General features: G+C 38.4%; 1 protein-coding gene across 4 annotated transcripts; it reads right to left on the minus strand.

Annotated features, from left to right (window-relative positions):
• Nucleotides 1–554: 554 nt before the first annotated feature.
• Nucleotides 555–12,572, minus strand: LOC306999992 (complexin-1-like). 4 transcript variants are annotated; one of them, XM_079615167.1, is made up of 4 exons: nt 12,085–12,572; nt 11,244–11,342; nt 3,116–3,297; nt 555–1,682 (listed from the first exon to the last, which is right to left on the minus strand). In XM_079615167.1, the coding sequence occupies exons 2-4, from the start codon at nt 11,272–11,274 to the stop codon at nt 1,491–1,493; spliced, it is 405 nt and encodes a 134-aa protein (XP_079471293.1). In that variant the 5' UTR covers nt 11,275–11,342; nt 12,085–12,572; the 3' UTR covers nt 555–1,490. The 4 variants fall into 4 exon arrangements, with proteins under 4 accessions (XP_079471293.1, XP_079471294.1, XP_079471296.1 ...); XM_079615168.1 differs by having other exon boundaries at nt 11,954–12,460; XM_079615170.1 differs by having other exon boundaries at nt 11,786–12,143.
• Between the last annotated feature and the right edge of the window lie 4,845 nt (nt 12,573–17,417).

Below are 17,417 nucleotides of genomic sequence, written 5' to 3' on the forward strand. Positions count from 1 at the left end.
TTAACGTTTTTGAAAAGTCGCTCCAAGGCTGAAAATACAGTAAAACAGTAATATTGTGAAATATTATTATAATTTAAAATAGCTGATTTCTATTTTAATATATTTTCACGTGTACTTTATTACTGTGATACAAAGCTGAATTTTCAGCATCATTACTCCAGTCCTCAGGGTCACATGACATGATCCTTCAGAAATCATTCTATGATTTGCTGCTTAAGAAACATTTTTATTACTGTCAATAGTAATAATTACCATGATAAATTTTTTTCAGGATTCTTTGATTAAAAGAAAATGCTAAATTGAACGGCATGCATTTAAAAAAAAATGTTTTGTAACATTAACAATGTCTTCGACTTTTGATCAACTCAATGCATTCTTGCTGAATAAAAGTATTAATTTAGAAAAAAAATCCAAAACACCGAACTTTTGATCGGTGTGTGTGTATATAATACAGTCTCTCAATTTACCTAATATCTGTTCATAAAATCAAACATGCATCATGCTAACAACACATTTCCTCTTAAAATATTGAAATATCCCAAAATCCATTAAATGCTGTTTTCAGTATTGAAACACAAACACTAGATTTGTGTGACTGTTTTATTGTAGTGCCATACACATCAATTCTTGAGACGGACATATCACATTTAATCTTTTTTTAAAACATTAGAGCCATTCATACAATTCATACGAGTTTATTTCTTGTTTTACTGCAAGCCAAGCAAACAGAATATGTTATTATTGCTGAGAATGTTGTAGGTCACAGACAAAAATTCCCCCATGGCTCCAACCAGAGAAATTACAGTCCATTCAAAACACATAGAGTGTCCCTGTGAAACTGAGTTTCAGTCGTAAATCTGACGTAAAGCGCAATGACGATGTGAAAACGCATCTCGACAACACTGCTAAACTGAATTGAGGCATTACATGTTCTAGACTGATGATACTACAGTGCAAGTGTGACAAGATTCACCTGAATGAACTAAATGGCATAGTGACAAATGTATAAAGGTTCTTGTCATTTAGCTTACAGCGTGGGGAAATGTTATTGCCTTCTTTATCTGATTGCAATCTCAAAACAAGATGTCAGTGAGCACACAAACACTATGGACACACACATGCAAGACTAGAATGTCTTCAACAAAGTTAACGATACTTTTTCCTCATATCGAACGCTAAATGAACACGGGACAGGTGGAACAGACACTCGAACAATTCATGCATATATATTGCTTTTTACGTATTGGATAATAAATAACTGCCAAAGAGATGATGTGATTTCAGGTTTCCGCGCAAAGATAAAATATGGCTTATATTCTGATAATTAACCCCTCTCGCTTGATTGATCGGTCACTAATATCTAAAGATCCTCACGAATCGAAATGTGTGAAAGGTAAATGGTGTTTTGCTCTAGTGTGCATCTCTTCCCGCCGAAGTCAGTACACGTTAAAATAATATCTAGCTGCGTGTGCTCAAGATTATTCAGGGTTTTACTTCTTGAGCATGTCCTGCAGCGGGCCCGGTAGATACTTCATCATCGTGTCCATGATGTTTTCCTCCTCGTCGTCGTCCCCGCAGCCGGATGGTACTGCTTTCTTTGGACGGGTCAGACTGCCTTCGCTCGCCTGCTCCATGGCCGCCTGCGCCTCGGCTTCGGCCACTTCTCGCTTTTTAATGCCGTACTGATACACAACCACAGAGCATGTTAACATTTTTAAATATTTGTATGATAAAAAAACATTCCCTAGGCCATAAAAGTGCTTACAGAAACTCATTTCAATCACGCACTTTGGAGTCTTAAGTTAATGTGGCCAAACCTTTGAATGGTATGTGATATGGTACTGAATTATTATCATAGGCTACTCAAAATAACATTGTATTTACATGGTACTTATATCATGGTATTACCATTGTAAAACTTAAAAATATATAAGTTAAGCAAGATATTGCCAAACAAAACTAACTGGAAGTTGTTTTTTGTTTTTTTTTGTAAATAATTTTAAAGCGGGCATTTTAAGATTTTTTTTTTATGGTCATTAAAGGGATAGTCCACTTAAAAATGAATATTGTCACCCTCATGTTGTTCCAAACCTGTATGAATTTCAGTCTTCTGTGGAACATTAGATATTTTGAAGAATGTTGATGACCAAACGGTTTTGGTTCCCATTGACTTCCATTTAATTTGTCCATTTAGGCCCTGTTTACTCCTGATATTAAGATGCGGTTTGGTCCATCGGATCACAATTAGACGACACTAAATACAGGTGTAAACGGGGTGTAAAATGTTTTGAATTTGTCCACTTTCGACCACTTCCAGAGTTAGTCGAATACGCATAAGACCGGATTGATTTCATAGTGTAAATGCTCATGCGGTCGAAAGCGTTCGAACAGCCACAAAAGAGCGCCTGCTCTCCGCCTGACCTAATGCGTAAGCATTATGAGAAGCGCACTAGCCAGATGAGATTTAAACTTGGTCGGCTGAAGACCCCAAGTTTGGTTTGAAGATGGAAAATATACCAAGCACAATGTTCTCTCACCATTCCTGCATGCTTGGTGTTTGGCGTGGTCTTGCGGCTGTCAGAGCAGAAACGAAAGCTGCTGCTCTCCTTATTTTTTCCATCGCTTCATCATACATATGTAAATTACTTAAGCTTATTTTGTCCATTAGATCGAAAGATCTTGAAAAAAATAGACCATAGACCCTCCCCTCAAAGAAATCAGGACAGAAGTGGATGAAAGTGGACAAAAGAGATGGATTAAAACGGGTATGTGTCTCCCTCGTCTACTTGTGATCCGATCGACCTAAACGCATCTTAATACCAGGCAGTCTGCTAATGTCAATTGAACTGAATTGTTTTGTTACCAACATTCTTCAAAAAATCTTTTAATGTTCCACAGAAGAAAGAAGTATATACAGGTTTGGAACGACATGACGGTGAGTAAATGATGATTTTTGGGTGAACTGTCCCTTTAATAAGATAAAAAATCTTGACTTGAGTTGACTTCAGAAGGTTTGGCAGAGACATTAAGGATGGCTAATGATTATATCTTCCAAGAAGCAAATGAAACTAGACGGCATTTGATAATGATGACTTTATGTAAGATGTTCTCTAACCTTGTCTCTGATGCCCTGTCTTATGACTTCCCGCTCTGCTTCCATTTTGGTGTGTTTGGCCTTCCTCTCATCCTCCTCCTGTCTGAGAGCTTCCTGTCTCTCCTCTTCCTTCTCTTTTTCTGCTTCAGGGTCTTTGTCCTCTGCCTCTCCTCCCAGCATTTTACCAACATCAGGGGGGCCTCCTGCAAACAGATAGGAGATGAGTTATGTTACAAATTAAAATGTATATTGTCTTTTTAATAGCCGTTAATTTAGGACTACCAGTAGAACTACCATTCAAAAGGTTTTTGAAAAGTCACAGTCTTCTGTGTCACATGATTCTTCAGAAATCATTCTAATATGCTGACTTGATGCTCAAAAAAACATATCTTAGTATTATCGATGACGAACGGTTGTGCAGCTTGTATAGTTTTGTGGAAACTAATACTTTTTTTTCAGGATTTATTGATGAATAGAAAGTTCAAAAGAAAATAACTCATAGATGAACATTATAAATGTCTTTACTGTCATTTTTGTAGCAGATTAATGCATCCTTGCTGAATAAAATTAATTTCTTTCCAGGACAAACAAAAAAATCTTGCTGACCCAAAAACTTTTGAATGGTAGTGTATATTTGGTAGTTCTGAAATTACATTGGTTTGCTTTAAACTGAAAAACACCATCCCACTTTATCAGGAGAAAGAAAAAAAGATGACGAAGCCAAAAAAAGCCAGACCAACTCAGCAAAAAGTGACCTTATAAATAATACATTCACCAGAGCTGGTCTAACCTGGAGGCACACATACACATTCCACAGCATCAGAGAAAAATAGTCGCATCATCTTCATTTATATAGCGCTTTTAACAATGTAGATTGTTTCAAAGCGGCTTTACACTGATAAACGGATAATTTAAGGTAAGATTATTTTGGCTTTATAGCGGTTCTTGAATAAAGATATTTTCCAGCTAAAGTTAGTTTTGATTGATTCACTTTTGTCGCAACGATCATTAGTTATTAAATTAGAGACCATGCTAAACAGACTTTAAACGCGAACCTGTGAGAAACGCTGATGGCGCTCACGTGCGCATCAAGAATTAATTCTATAGTATACGCATTTGAATAGTGCGCAGGTTTGTAATTCCCTACAAACTACTTGTCTGGCCTTAACATTTTTAGACAGAATTTTATCACTTCGGGGTAGATACGCGAAACCGAAATGATCCCGACATATTAGATGAAAATATCGATGAAGAATCTATCCAACCACTGAATAAAGTACTGTCTGTGGAAAACAGTAACACTGTAGAGCATCCTAGCAGGATCAAGAATAATTCATGGACTGGCCACAGTACCACCTCTGCCCAGGGGCGGACTGGCCATCTGTGTGATCTGGAGAATCACAGAACGGCCGGTACTCCAGGACGGCCGGCGGGCCGGCCCACCACCGCCACGCACGCAGTCATCACCTGTTTTTTCCGTTAACGCGGCCGCGGGTAAAAAACGGAAAGAAAAGGGCGGGGCTGAGAAGCCGAGATAAAAATTTTTTTGCGGAATTTAGATGCTGAAGCCGCAAAATCTCGCAAACTAACTGAAATATTTAGCAGCACAGCCAGCAGCAGCACCTCACTGTTAAATATTAGCAGCAGTGAAAGAAGTGAGCCAGAGGGACAGAAAGATGAGCTGTTCCACAGGTAGATCCAGGGCAAGAAAGTATGGAACATGAGAGGAGAAAGAGAGTTACTTGCTAGGGATTATGTTAGGAAGTGATATTCAGGTTGCTACATTTTATTACAGTAGTTAAAACAGCTAAACTTCAACATTTTAGCTGTAAAATGTCACATGCACTAGCTAATATTAAGAAATATGTTGTGCTTTTACTTTTAAAAATGTTGATAACGTTACAGTTAATGCTTACAAACTTTGAAGATTTTGAATACAGAAGTTACATTTGTAATGGTGTATTTTCATTTAGATGTGGTATTATTATTTGTGCAGTAAGATTAATAACTGCATAAATTAATTAAGATTATTAAGTAATACATTCATTTTAAGACAGCATGGAATAGATTATATAATATGCTGTTATAACAGCATATTATATAATCTATTCCATGCTATCTTGGAATAAAACCTGTTTTTTTTTTTTTTATCCATTCATTATTTGTTTATTCAGGTTGAGCTTAGACCAAGAGCAGAGAAAGACACCCACTCCAGCTCAACTTTAAATTACTTTAAGCACCCCAAGTCAGACAGTCACAGCCTAGAGGTTTTTTACACAGGACTGCAGTGTGTTGAGACCTCCAATTATATGTAGTGCTTTTAACATCACAGGGCTATTGCTATAATTTGGATGGTATAGTATCATGAGCCACAATTAAAGTCTTGTGACACTCATGCCAGGCGTTATTGTTGTTGTTGATGAGTTTCCGTGCGCCGATTGCTTTGGGCCGGGCCTAGTCAAAGTCCAGGGCCGTTTTTTAGTCCCAGTCCGTCCCTGCCTCTGCCTCTGTCCCGGGGAGGCCTCGACACACTTCCAAAAATATACAGAGGGAATGTCACCTTGCCTCTATAGTAGTACTCTGAGAACATTAGTTTCAGATCTCCCAAGACGACTTCTGCAAAGTCTGAAATGTGAAACGAGGATATATGCGACAATGATCTGGCTTTGTGTGATGTGAAGAAGAGGGGGAGTGCTATGTATCAACTCTCTCTCTCACACACACACACGCAAATCAATTTCTGTGGTCTGGCTCTCACCACCCACTGAAACACAAACTGTGCATCATCAGAACATTACACGACAAGGCGAAGAATGTTCTAACTAGTGCAAAATCAACGGAGAAGGAGAGTAAACGCATAAAGAAGCCTGTGGCTAGAAGAACAAGATGTCCAAACACACAAAACAGGTAAGAAAATCAAATGGACTGAAAAATATTGTACAGCCACCATAAGTGGCTGGATTGCTTTACAAGTATCTTTTATCTTACTAGGTTAACCAAATACAGTATTTTTTTCTTTCTTTTTTTAATTACTTTGAGATCAAATAACAGTTGGTGGACCAGCTTTCGAAGACATTGATTAGGTGTAGATTATAATTGAATATTTGTTGTTGCAGATTATTTCAATGTCAGCAAGCATTATATTCCACTGATATATGACCCTATAGACCACAAAACCAGTCACATGGCCCAATAAATACACTTTCCATTGATGTATGGTTTGTTAGGATAGGACAATATTTGGCCGACATACAACTTTGAAAATCTGGAATCTGAGGGTGCAAAAAAACGAAACATTGAGAAAATCGCCTTTAAAGTTGTCCATTTATGTTCGCGATTGTGCTGCATTCACTCACAAATAAATGTTTTATACATATTTACGGTAGGAAATATATTAAATATATTCATGGAACATGATCTTTACTTAATATCCTAATGATTTTTGGCATAAAAAAAATATCTATAATTTTGACCCATATAATGTATTGTTGGCTATTGCCACAAATATACCGTGTGACTGGTTTTGCGGTCTAGGGTCATATATTTAAACTTATTTTTAATGGATAAATATCTCTAGTGAGACACTGAACTTACTGATATTTGATATTCCGCTGATTGACCTGCCTATAGGTGGCGCGGTGGGGGGAGGGGCTTTTGTGTATGTTTTCGAGTGTAAATGTATATGCTCTGTGTCTGTATGCGCTCTTGAGAGCCTGTTTATTTTTCAGTGTAGTGCATGTCTATGAAAGTCATGTTCTTGACTCCTGTGAGTGAATTTGGGGCAAATTTAATCCATAGTGTCCTTTATCCTTGAATTTTCGCTTTAAAGAGAGAGTATATAAAAAAATTAGCAACAGCAAATATAGGCATGGTGAAACACAAAAATTCACCAGTCTGGTTCACTTTACAGTGTTGACATATGGTGTTGCATGTGCTCTTTTCCGCATTTGTACCTCTCGACAGATGGCATCGAAATGGTCCTCCTTCTGAAACGTTGAAACAAAGCTGGTATTTTCACACAAGTCTGTGATTGAAGACTCACTGTCCCTAACATACTGCTCTGAGACTGAAATATTTAGTCTTGGGTACAGTGAGGGCAGCTGGTGCTCTTCACACTGTCCTCTGCTGCTGTCAGCTGCTCTGTGGCCTCGCTCCAGCGGTGACATCAGCTCTACTGTAAACACGCTCCAGCTCGCGTCTGAAAGCGCTGAAGCAAATATTTGAACTGCATGGCCATTTGGGCATCCACATCACAGGACCACACCACATCACTCCACACAAACAAGCTTTCACATTAAGCATATTTAAGGTGAGAGATGGTGCATTATTATATGAACCAGAGCCTTGCCTCTATATTCATGCACCGTGGTATTTATATGATACTTTATGGTATGAATCCTATATCACAATCCAGAAATACACGGTAGGGTAGAGACCTTGTAAGATATATTTTAAGTCATCATGAAACAGAAGTTGCGATAGTCTTTTCTTCCATATTGTGACGTATATCCGAATGAAACGGCTTCTCGAACAAGAAAAAATGTAGGACTGGGCTTGATTTTTGTCCATCGGTAATTGATTGGTTGTGGTTTGCTATTGCTGTGATGTCATGTGAATGATAGGTATATTGATTACGAGGACGTGTGAATTAAAAAATTATTATGGGCATCATTTAGAATCAGGCAATATTGCATTATTATTTTTTTTTTTCATTGTGACTTTTATAAACTATTATATTGCAAAAAAAACATGAAAAGTAGCTGTAAGCACATAATTGTTTTAATTTATTTTAAATCAATTCAAATAAAAATCTAATTTTATTGATCAAAAACCTAATATTTAGCTGTACAACCCTGTTCCCAGATGATTTTTGCCCAATTTCAAAACATGTAACATTACTTAAAATTGGAGACACCCAGGAAGTTGGAAGTTGGTCCATAATTTGGACCCTTACTATGTTATGATGGGAAAACAAGTTAGCAATATTTTTCAAATGTCTTGTTGAATTTTACACAAACTTGCTGCATTTGTTAAGCTTAAAGGGTTTAGTTCACCCAAAAATGAAAATTCGGTCATTAATTACTTACCCTCATGTCGTTCCAAAGTTTTAAGACTTTCGTTTATCTTCAGAACACAAATGAAATCTAAGCTTTCTGTCCCTCCGTTGACAGCTATGCAACTACCACTTTGACGCTTCAAAAAGTTCATAAAGAGATCGTAAAACTAATCCATATGATGTGAGCGGTTTAGTCCAAATTTTCTGAAGAGACTCGATCGCTTTATACGATGAACAGATTGAATTTAGGATTGATCAGCAGACATAAACAGAAGCTTAACCAAACCTTCTTGACGTGTGCGAACAAAGAGAAACGTGCTGTGTAACAATAGAATAAACCTCATTGGTTCTTGAGGAAGCTCAAACGTGCTGCGTAACACGAGAATGAACCTCATTGGTTCTTGAGAAGCTCAAACGTGCTGCGTAACACGAGAATAAACCTCATTGGTTCTTGAGGAAGCTCAAACGTGTTGCATAACACGAGAATGAACCTCATTGGTTATTGAGGAAGCTCAAACGTGCTGTGTGACACGAGAATGAACCTCATTGGTTATTGAGGAAGCTCAAACGTGCTGCGTAACACGAGAATGAACCTCATTGGTTATTGAGGAAGCTCAAACGTGCTGTGTAACACAAGAATTAACCTCATTGGTTCTTGCAGAAGCTCAAACGTGCTGTGTGACACGAGAATGAACCTCATTGGTTATTGAGGAAGCTCAAACGTGCTGTGTAACACAAGAATTAACCTCATTGGTTCTTGCAGAAGCTCAAACGTGCTGTGTGACACGAGAATGAACCTCATTGGTTATTGAGGAAGCTCAAACGTGCTGCGTAACACAAGAATGAACCTCATTGGTTATTGAGGAAGCTCAAACGTGCTGTGTAACACGAGAATGAACCTCATTGGTTATTGAGGAAGCTCAAACGTGCTGCGTAACACAAGAATGAACCTCATTGGTTATTGAGGAAGCTCAAACGTGCTGCGTAACACGAGAATGAACCTCATTGGTTCTTGCAGAAGCTCAAACGTGCTGCATAACACGAGAATGAACCTCATTGGTTATTGAGGAAGCTCAAACGTGCTGCATAACACGAGAATGAACCTCATTGGTTCTTGCAGAAGCTCAAACGTGCTGCGTAACATAAGAATGAACCTCATTGGTTCTTGAGGAAGCTCTAACGTGCTGTGTGACACGAGAATAAACCTCATTGGTTCTTGCAGAAGCTCAAACGTGCTGCATAACACGAGAATGAACCTCATTGGTTATTGAGGAAGCTCAAACGTGCTGTGTGACACGAGAATGAACCTCATTGGTTCTTGAGGAAGCTCAAACGTGCTGCGTAACACGAGAATGAACCTCATTGGTTATTGAGGAAGCTCAAACGTGCTGCATAACACGAGAATGAACCTCATTGGTTATTGAGGAAGCTCAAACGTGCTGTGTGACACGAGAATGAACCTCATTGGTTCTTGAGGAAGCTCAAACGTGCTGCGTAACACGAGAATGAACCTCATTGGTTATTGAGGAAGCTCAAACGTGCTGCATAACACGAGAATGAACCTCATTGGTTCTTGCAGAAGCTCAAACGTGCTGCATAACACGAGAATGAACCTCATTGGTTCTTGAGGAAGCTCTAACGTGCTGTGTGACACGAGAATGAACATCATTGGTTATTGAGGAAGCTCAAATGTGCTGCATAACACGAGAATGAACCTCATTGGTTCTTGCAGAAGCTCAAACGTGCTGTGTGACACGAGAATGAACCTCATTGGTTCTTGCAGAAGCTCAAACGTGCTGTGTAACACAAGAATGATCCTCATTGGTTCTTGCAGAAGCTCAAACGTGCTGTGTGACACGAGAATGAACCTCATTGGTTCTTGCAGAAGCTCAAACGTGCTGCGTAACACGAGAATAAACCTCATTGGTTCTTGAGGAAGCTCTAACGTGCTGTGTGACACGAGAATGAACCTCATTGGTTATTGAGGAAGCTCAAATGTGCTGCATAACACGAGAATTAACCTCATTGGTTCTTGCAGAAGCTCAAACGTGCTGTGTGACACGAGAATGAACCTCATTGGTTCTTGCAGAAGCTCAAACGTGCTGTGTGACACAAGAATGATCCTCATTGGTTCTTGCAGAAGCTCAAACGTGCTGTGTGACACGAGAATGAACCTCATTGGTTCTTGCAGAAGCTCAAACGTGCTGTCTAACACGAGAATGAACCTCATTGGTTCTTGAGGAAGCTCAAACGTGCTGTGTAACACCAGAATAGACCTCATTGGTTATTAAGGAAGCTCAAAGGTGCTGTGTAACACGAGAATGAACCTCATTGGTTATTGAGGAAGCTCAAACGCTCTGTGTAACACGAGAATGATCCTCATTGGTTCTTGCAGAAGCTCAAACGTGCTGCGTAACATGAGAATGAACCTCATTGGTTCTCGTAACATGAGCGTAATTATTGACAGAATTTTCACTTTTGGATGAACTATCCCTTTAACCAACTCTATTACCCAAGTTATAGTATGAACAAAAATATCAAATATCTTTTTTAATGTTTTTAATTAGCTAGACTAACTTTGTAACCCTGTTAGCCATTCAGATTCTGCCATTGTTTATTTTAATTTAATAAAATTGGAATATCTATGTAATTTTGATGTTAATTTTTAATTAATATAGACAATAAATGAATATAAAATTAAACGGCTCAATTTAACGTAATATTTTTTTGAAGGTTAAGAGCCTCCTTCCACAGACAATTTCTTCGAAAGGTAGAATACATTTTTTTTTTCAGGTCTTCTGTACCCCATTCGTAGAAAGCTCCTATTAATGATGATGAGACGCGAATGGCATGATGTACGGGACAGTGTCCTCTAAGCAAAGGTATACAGTGTGTCTCTGACACGGCGAGAGAAGCCCAACGCCGACTAGTGTTGCTTCTGACAGTAGCATAACCTTCTCGCTGGTGCGTAAAGCTGAACAGCGAACGACTTTCAGGGAGCGCGCACGTGACCGCTGCTGCAGCACTACAGCACTGATTCAAGTCTTTCATTGCATTTGCAACTTTAATATCCTAATGGGAATATACACTCACCTCCCAAAGCTGCCTTCATTAGGAAATTCATGGCTTTTCAAGTGTTCTTGTCCTTGGCACTTCAAAAATGTGAGAGCAGATATCGTTTAACTGCCAGATCTGTAATTAAAATAAACATTGGTTTCAATAATTATAATGACGATAATAAATGTAACGCTTAAAACATGAATATATCCTTTATACATAAACATAACACATTTTGCGCATAGACTTAACAATAATAATAACAGCAAAATTGACGAGACTGCAGCTCAATAAAGCATGCACAACTTGATCAGAACGTTTTGTCCTTCAGCTCACAAGGTGCAATGTGAAACCGGTTTTGCACATGTATTTTCTTTCATCGCTGGTCTTTGACTAAAAATAATCGAGCAAATGTCACTCACATCTTCCACAGTGACAGATCATCAAATCCCTCCGTGCAACTGATGCTGATAGCGATAATTAGCCTGTCATACTAGCAAAACCATAGTGCCGAGCTAATTCAATTCATTTGCGTCACCGTCTATCACCACCGTGCGTATTTTAGATAAAAAATATACCTATCAACTTCCGGGGGTCAGAGATCCAGAAGGTAACTTTGGACTTATCGACCAATGACTCCCTTAATCCAGTGCAGGACAGTAGTCATATGGCCCAAGCTCGCTAGGATCTCTACAAAGTGTTTTGCGTGTGCAGTCGTTTCGACCTCAGTAGTCTTGGTGCATTACCTTACTTGAACCCCCGCCGCAAAGGCTCGGCAGTATCTAGTACACGATCCGGTTTCAGCACCACCGTCGCTGGACAGCGCCTGCTCGTGACCGCGCACCTCCAAAAGCCGTAAGAAATGCGATGTAAATACCTGCAAAGGGTCCGCGGATGGAGCGAGCAATCGTGCCGATCTGGAAGTTGACGTGGGCCAGTTGTGGAGGATGTGTATTATTAACCCACTATGAGCATCCCTGATTCTCCAGGCGTCTCTTCCTGCTCGCCCAGCGCCTGTCAGAGTGTTAGCCACGGGAACTGCAGCAAGACGGTGAAAGCCCTGTGCATCACAAGCAGCCTTTTTCCATCAAAACATCCCACGTCCCCAGCCGGAGAGAGGAGCAATTAACTGGAGGTGCCGGTGTGAAACGCGCCTCTGCCCGTGCTTAGCAGGTGATCCTTCCGCTACTGTTGTAAGCTTCGTGTAACAGATGCTGTCAGACCTGGAGACTGAAAGATGGATCTTCACCTCTCATGACTTAGGCGTTGAAGTCTTTTATAAGAGAAAGTGCTGATTCAGAATCTATGGTTCAGACTGGGCTTGGCCTTTACAGGTACAACACACCCACATTAACCTTGGATGCCGTGGCCTCAAAATGCAATGTATTTGGACACTTCAGTCACACCTAAAGTAGTTAAATTAATGTGATTGCATAAACATCAAAGCATGCTGTTAAAATGAACAATACACATGATTATTAAAAAAAATTTGTATTCAAATTAATACTTTTACAAAAAATTGTGAGTAAAAATAGGCCTAATGTTGCAAAAGAATTCAATTTAAAATAAGTGCTGCTCTTTTGAACATTCTATTCATCAAAGAATCAAGGTTCCCACCAAAATATTAAGCGGCAGAACTGTTTTCAACATTGAAAATAATAAGAAATGTTACTTGAGCGGCAAATCAGCATATTAGAATGATTTCTGAAGGATCACGTGACACAGAAGACTGGAGTAATGATGCTGAAAATTAATCTTTGCCAACACAGGAATAAATTACATTTTAAAATCTATTCAAATAGAAAACAGTTATTTTAAAATTGTAATATTTCCACATGGTTATTGTTTTACTGTGTTTTAGATGCAGCCTTGGCGAGCAGAAGAAACTTCTTTCAAAAACATCAAAAATCTTGCCGACCCCAAACTTTTGAAATCTCTTAAAAATGACACTTTATTAGGGATTATCAGGACACTTTATGGCTGTTAAACACCTGTTTTTATTCTGACACCTGTGTGAACTCATGAAAAATTACTTCATGCATTACCTGTATTCATACATTACCAGTGGACAGTTGGTTTAAAGTAAATTCCAAAATGAACAATTCATTTGATGTGAATAATACAAATAATCACAACCATTAACCATATTTCAACATAATTAAAAAATTCATGTTTTAGATGCTGTTTTTTCATGTTAGCTTTAGGCATTTGCCTATCACTTTAAGTGCTCTGCATTGACACATTGAATGCATGAGGTCACCCTTCCAATGCTACAAAAGAAAGAAAGATAGCTACAAAGAAAAACACATGTATGCATTTTATATGCACACCAGAAGCATGAAGTGGCATTTAGCAGGTGATTTTGATCCAAAGCATTCTCAGTACAAGTAATTATAGGGGCAAGAACATTGCATTTAATGGGGTCCTATTATGCTCTTCCACTTTTTTTCCACGGAAAACTGCTAATCACAACCAGCTAACCAATCACAACACATTTCGTATTTCGAAAGGAGGGGCTTCATCGAAATCAGCGTTCGAGCCAGACTGGGGAGAGAGGTGCTGTAAAATATGCAAAAAAAGAAAAAAGAAATGCATTTTTTGAACAATCAAGCATGGAAACGTATTCTAGTACACCCCAAAAACAAAATCAAGACTTCGTAAAAAGGGCATAATACCCCTTTAAGCACAGAAAACGTTTACTCTGGGTGATTTTTCAAGATGTGTATGCAAAAAGCTGTCTGACCAGAAAGAATCAATATCCAGTAAGACCTTGGGGACACCTTAAAGCCGAAGACGCACCACATGACTCTGCATGATTCAAACACACCCTCGCTCAACACTGCAGTGCGCAAAGGTTCTCCCTACAGTCATAACACCTCCCTGTTGCTGTAGTGTTATTAAAAACTGCAACCATGAAAAGGTTTGGCATTCCGGTGTTCTCTCTGCTGAGAGAAGATGTTTACCAAACTAAATTCTTTAGTCCACTTATAAAAAAATAAAGGTTTTAAAAAGGGGGGTTATGCCGTATGTATAGCTCTCTTATTCATTTTTGTTCATTGTAAAGCATTATCTATTGTGAAGGGTCATATCCTGCACAGTCATGCAGAGACGAAGCACAACCAAAACAATGTTCTTCCGCAAAACACAGTTTTCTTTTTTTAACCGCTAGAGGGCCAAAAATGACACCGTGAACTATTAATAACATGTTAAAAATCTAAAGAAGCTTTTGTGCATTTGAAAGGCTCCATGGATGTCAAAGTTTCTTCATGGAGCCGTAAATACCAATAAAGAACCTTTATTTTTAAGAGTGCATGTCATCAAAGTGGACAGGAGTTCAGGAGGACATGCTTCACAACAATGAGATTTCGGCTTTTCTTTTTCTTTGTTTAAAAATGCAACAACCATCCACTTTTCTTCATCTCTTTCATCACGCAGAAATATGTCTGAGTTTGACATAGGAGGTATAGCGGGTCATTATATCAAGCAACGAACAGAAACGCCCACTGAGATCATCAGTTGCATTGATCATGAATGTAGATCAATATTAAGGGACTGAGAGAGAGTGTGAGAGAGAGAAAGCAAGATAGAGAGAGGATGTTTTATGGTCCAACTGTTTCTGCTGAATTTTTATTCTGTGAGCATTTATCACTTCTGGACTGCAGCCAAATGGGAAACACTGATTTATTCGCTCTCAGCGCAGAGAGCTGAGTGGACAAAAAGAGGGAGGGAGCGGGGAGAGGAGAGCAGACTGATTATTGAAGAACTGAATGAGAGAAAGAGAATTGTGTTTGAAATGTCTTATAAATATCGCGCACAGGTCATATTCGTCTCTGCCATCTCCTTTCCACTGTGTAGAGCGTCCCTGAAGAGTTATTCGTGCTGGCATTCCCCATTTATGCAGGTCAGGACAATTTGAACAGGTTATGAGTGTCTGCAACAGAACCCAGCAAAATAGGGAGGGACGACATGAGAAAATACATTTTGCAAGACTGGTTTAACTCTAGCTCTAAAATGTGATGAAGTGAAAAATAAACCTGCAGGCCTACTTATTCCAAAAGTGGGAATGGTGGTATCCCTAATAACGCACTATACACTTATATAATGTACACTACTAATTTCCATCACATTCTATTACTTATTTCTCGGCTAGTCATTTTCCCACCAGTGACAAATAATAATTTTTTTTTAGTAACCTGGACTGTACTTGTACATGTGATCTTACTTGTATTTTATTTTTAACAGCAATGTAGCCATTTTTTTATTTCAATAATTCCTGGAACTGAATGAAAATGTACTAGTAAAACTGGAGGTAACAGCAAAAATAAAGTGAATAGCTGATATCTTACACTGGCAAATGTGAAATGACTGTGACATTTATTTAAAATGTCTGTTTTGTTCATACATGGAAAAAAAATTAAAGAAACATTAAAAAAAGTATTTCTCATTCAACATTGGAGTGTTGATGTTGATGCATACTGAAATTATTGACGTTTTATTAATTTCTCTGGTGTTTATTACATTTAACAGAAAATATGATGCATATTTTAAAAAGACATCACAACAAATAAAGGTCTTTCAAAGTTGTCAGTAAGTAAACTAAATTAAACATTGCCTAATTTTTTTTTTTTAAAGTTTTATTTTAAGTGAAATTTTTACCTTTTCTCCAGCTTTTGTTTATTATATATATATATATATAATCTCTTTTTTATTAACCTTTTTGTCTTGAATACAAATAATGCATGTTTAATTATTATTAAAAGTTTAATGTCTGAACCAAACCATAAATATGTAACTTGAGAAAAAAAATGCATTTATCTGTAACAAATTAAAATAGATTTAAAAAAAAAAAGTTGGCTCTTTTTTCAGTGTAGATCTTCATAATTCAAAGATAAAATTGTGCAATTCATTACCAGTGACGGCAGAATAGTTATTTGTCACATTTTAGATAATGACAAGAAAATTAAGTAATGGCCCACTACTGAGATAATGTGAAGAAGAAAAAATACTAGTCACAATTGATATCCTAAAAAAAAAGCATGATTAACGTATAAAATAATAGTAGGCTAAGTTGAAAGAAACACATATTAAAACGGCTTCCCATGGGTACCTGTCATTGCATGGTTATCCATGTGACAGATAACCTCATTAAGTCTGTGGACTGTGTTTGGTGCTTGTTTTTGCTTTGAAAGTGCCCTTCCCCTCTCTCACGTTTCACTGCGACACGCTGGGTCAAGAATGCTCTGTTACACTCCCACCCTTCCCCCATCCCCCATCCTCTCACATCCACGCCTCGGGTTTTTACAAAGCGCACTTTGAGGAAAGAGTCGCTTTTGATTATGCAACATGGTCCACTTTTACGCGCACATCATGTCAATGCCACTGCAATGCAGCAGCGAACGAGCGCGCGTCCGTCCATCCGCACTGCTGCTGCTCTTCTGCAGTCTCGCGACTGGCACGCGATCATCTCGCGCTATTGAGTAGGCGTGTATTGAGTAGCCTATTGATGAGCGTGAGAGTGAGCCTATAATCATTGCGCCAATTCCCCCCCACCTTTTTTTCTTCTTTCTCTGGTGAGAAAAGGTGCAGAGCAGTTGTATTGAGCTACGGTCACTGTGATTTTGACAAGTAGCCTAAGACATGTTCCTGGATCAAAATATTTAGTTGATCCTGGAACAACATTCCTGTCCAAAAATTTAGTCCTAACCCTAACCCTATCCCTACCCCTAGGCTAAACCTACCCATAAGTTACCCCTAAAATAATAGGGAAATGATAGGTGAATAGCACTGTAGCACCTAACTGGTTTTAATTCTAAACTGGACATAAACTGTACATTTTCCCCTCAAATCTGATTGTTTGATTGCAATGTTCTTCCACAAAGATGTTTATCCAGAAACATGTTGTACTTGGTGAAATTACCTTCACCATTAAGCTACATGTCCTAGTCTAGTTATAAAATAGTTTCTAAAATTGCGGTATAATGTGTGATACATTTGTTTGAGGAAGAGAGAGAGACACATACAAGAAATAATTTCAGTGAAACCAATCCCTAAAAACAATAACCCATGTGTCGGAATAAACAGCAACCCAACTTCAGTAACCTGTTCTAATTGACCCTATTTCTGGGTTTTTCGATTAAGAGACTATTAAAGGTGACCTGTTATGCACAATTCCCTTTTACACTGGACACATAAATGTGTGTTAGCAGTGTG

This window comes from Phoxinus phoxinus, assembly GCF_949152265.1.
Source record: "Phoxinus phoxinus genome assembly, chromosome: 6".
Lineage (NCBI taxonomy): Eukaryota > Metazoa > Chordata > Actinopteri > Cypriniformes > Leuciscidae > Phoxinus > Phoxinus phoxinus.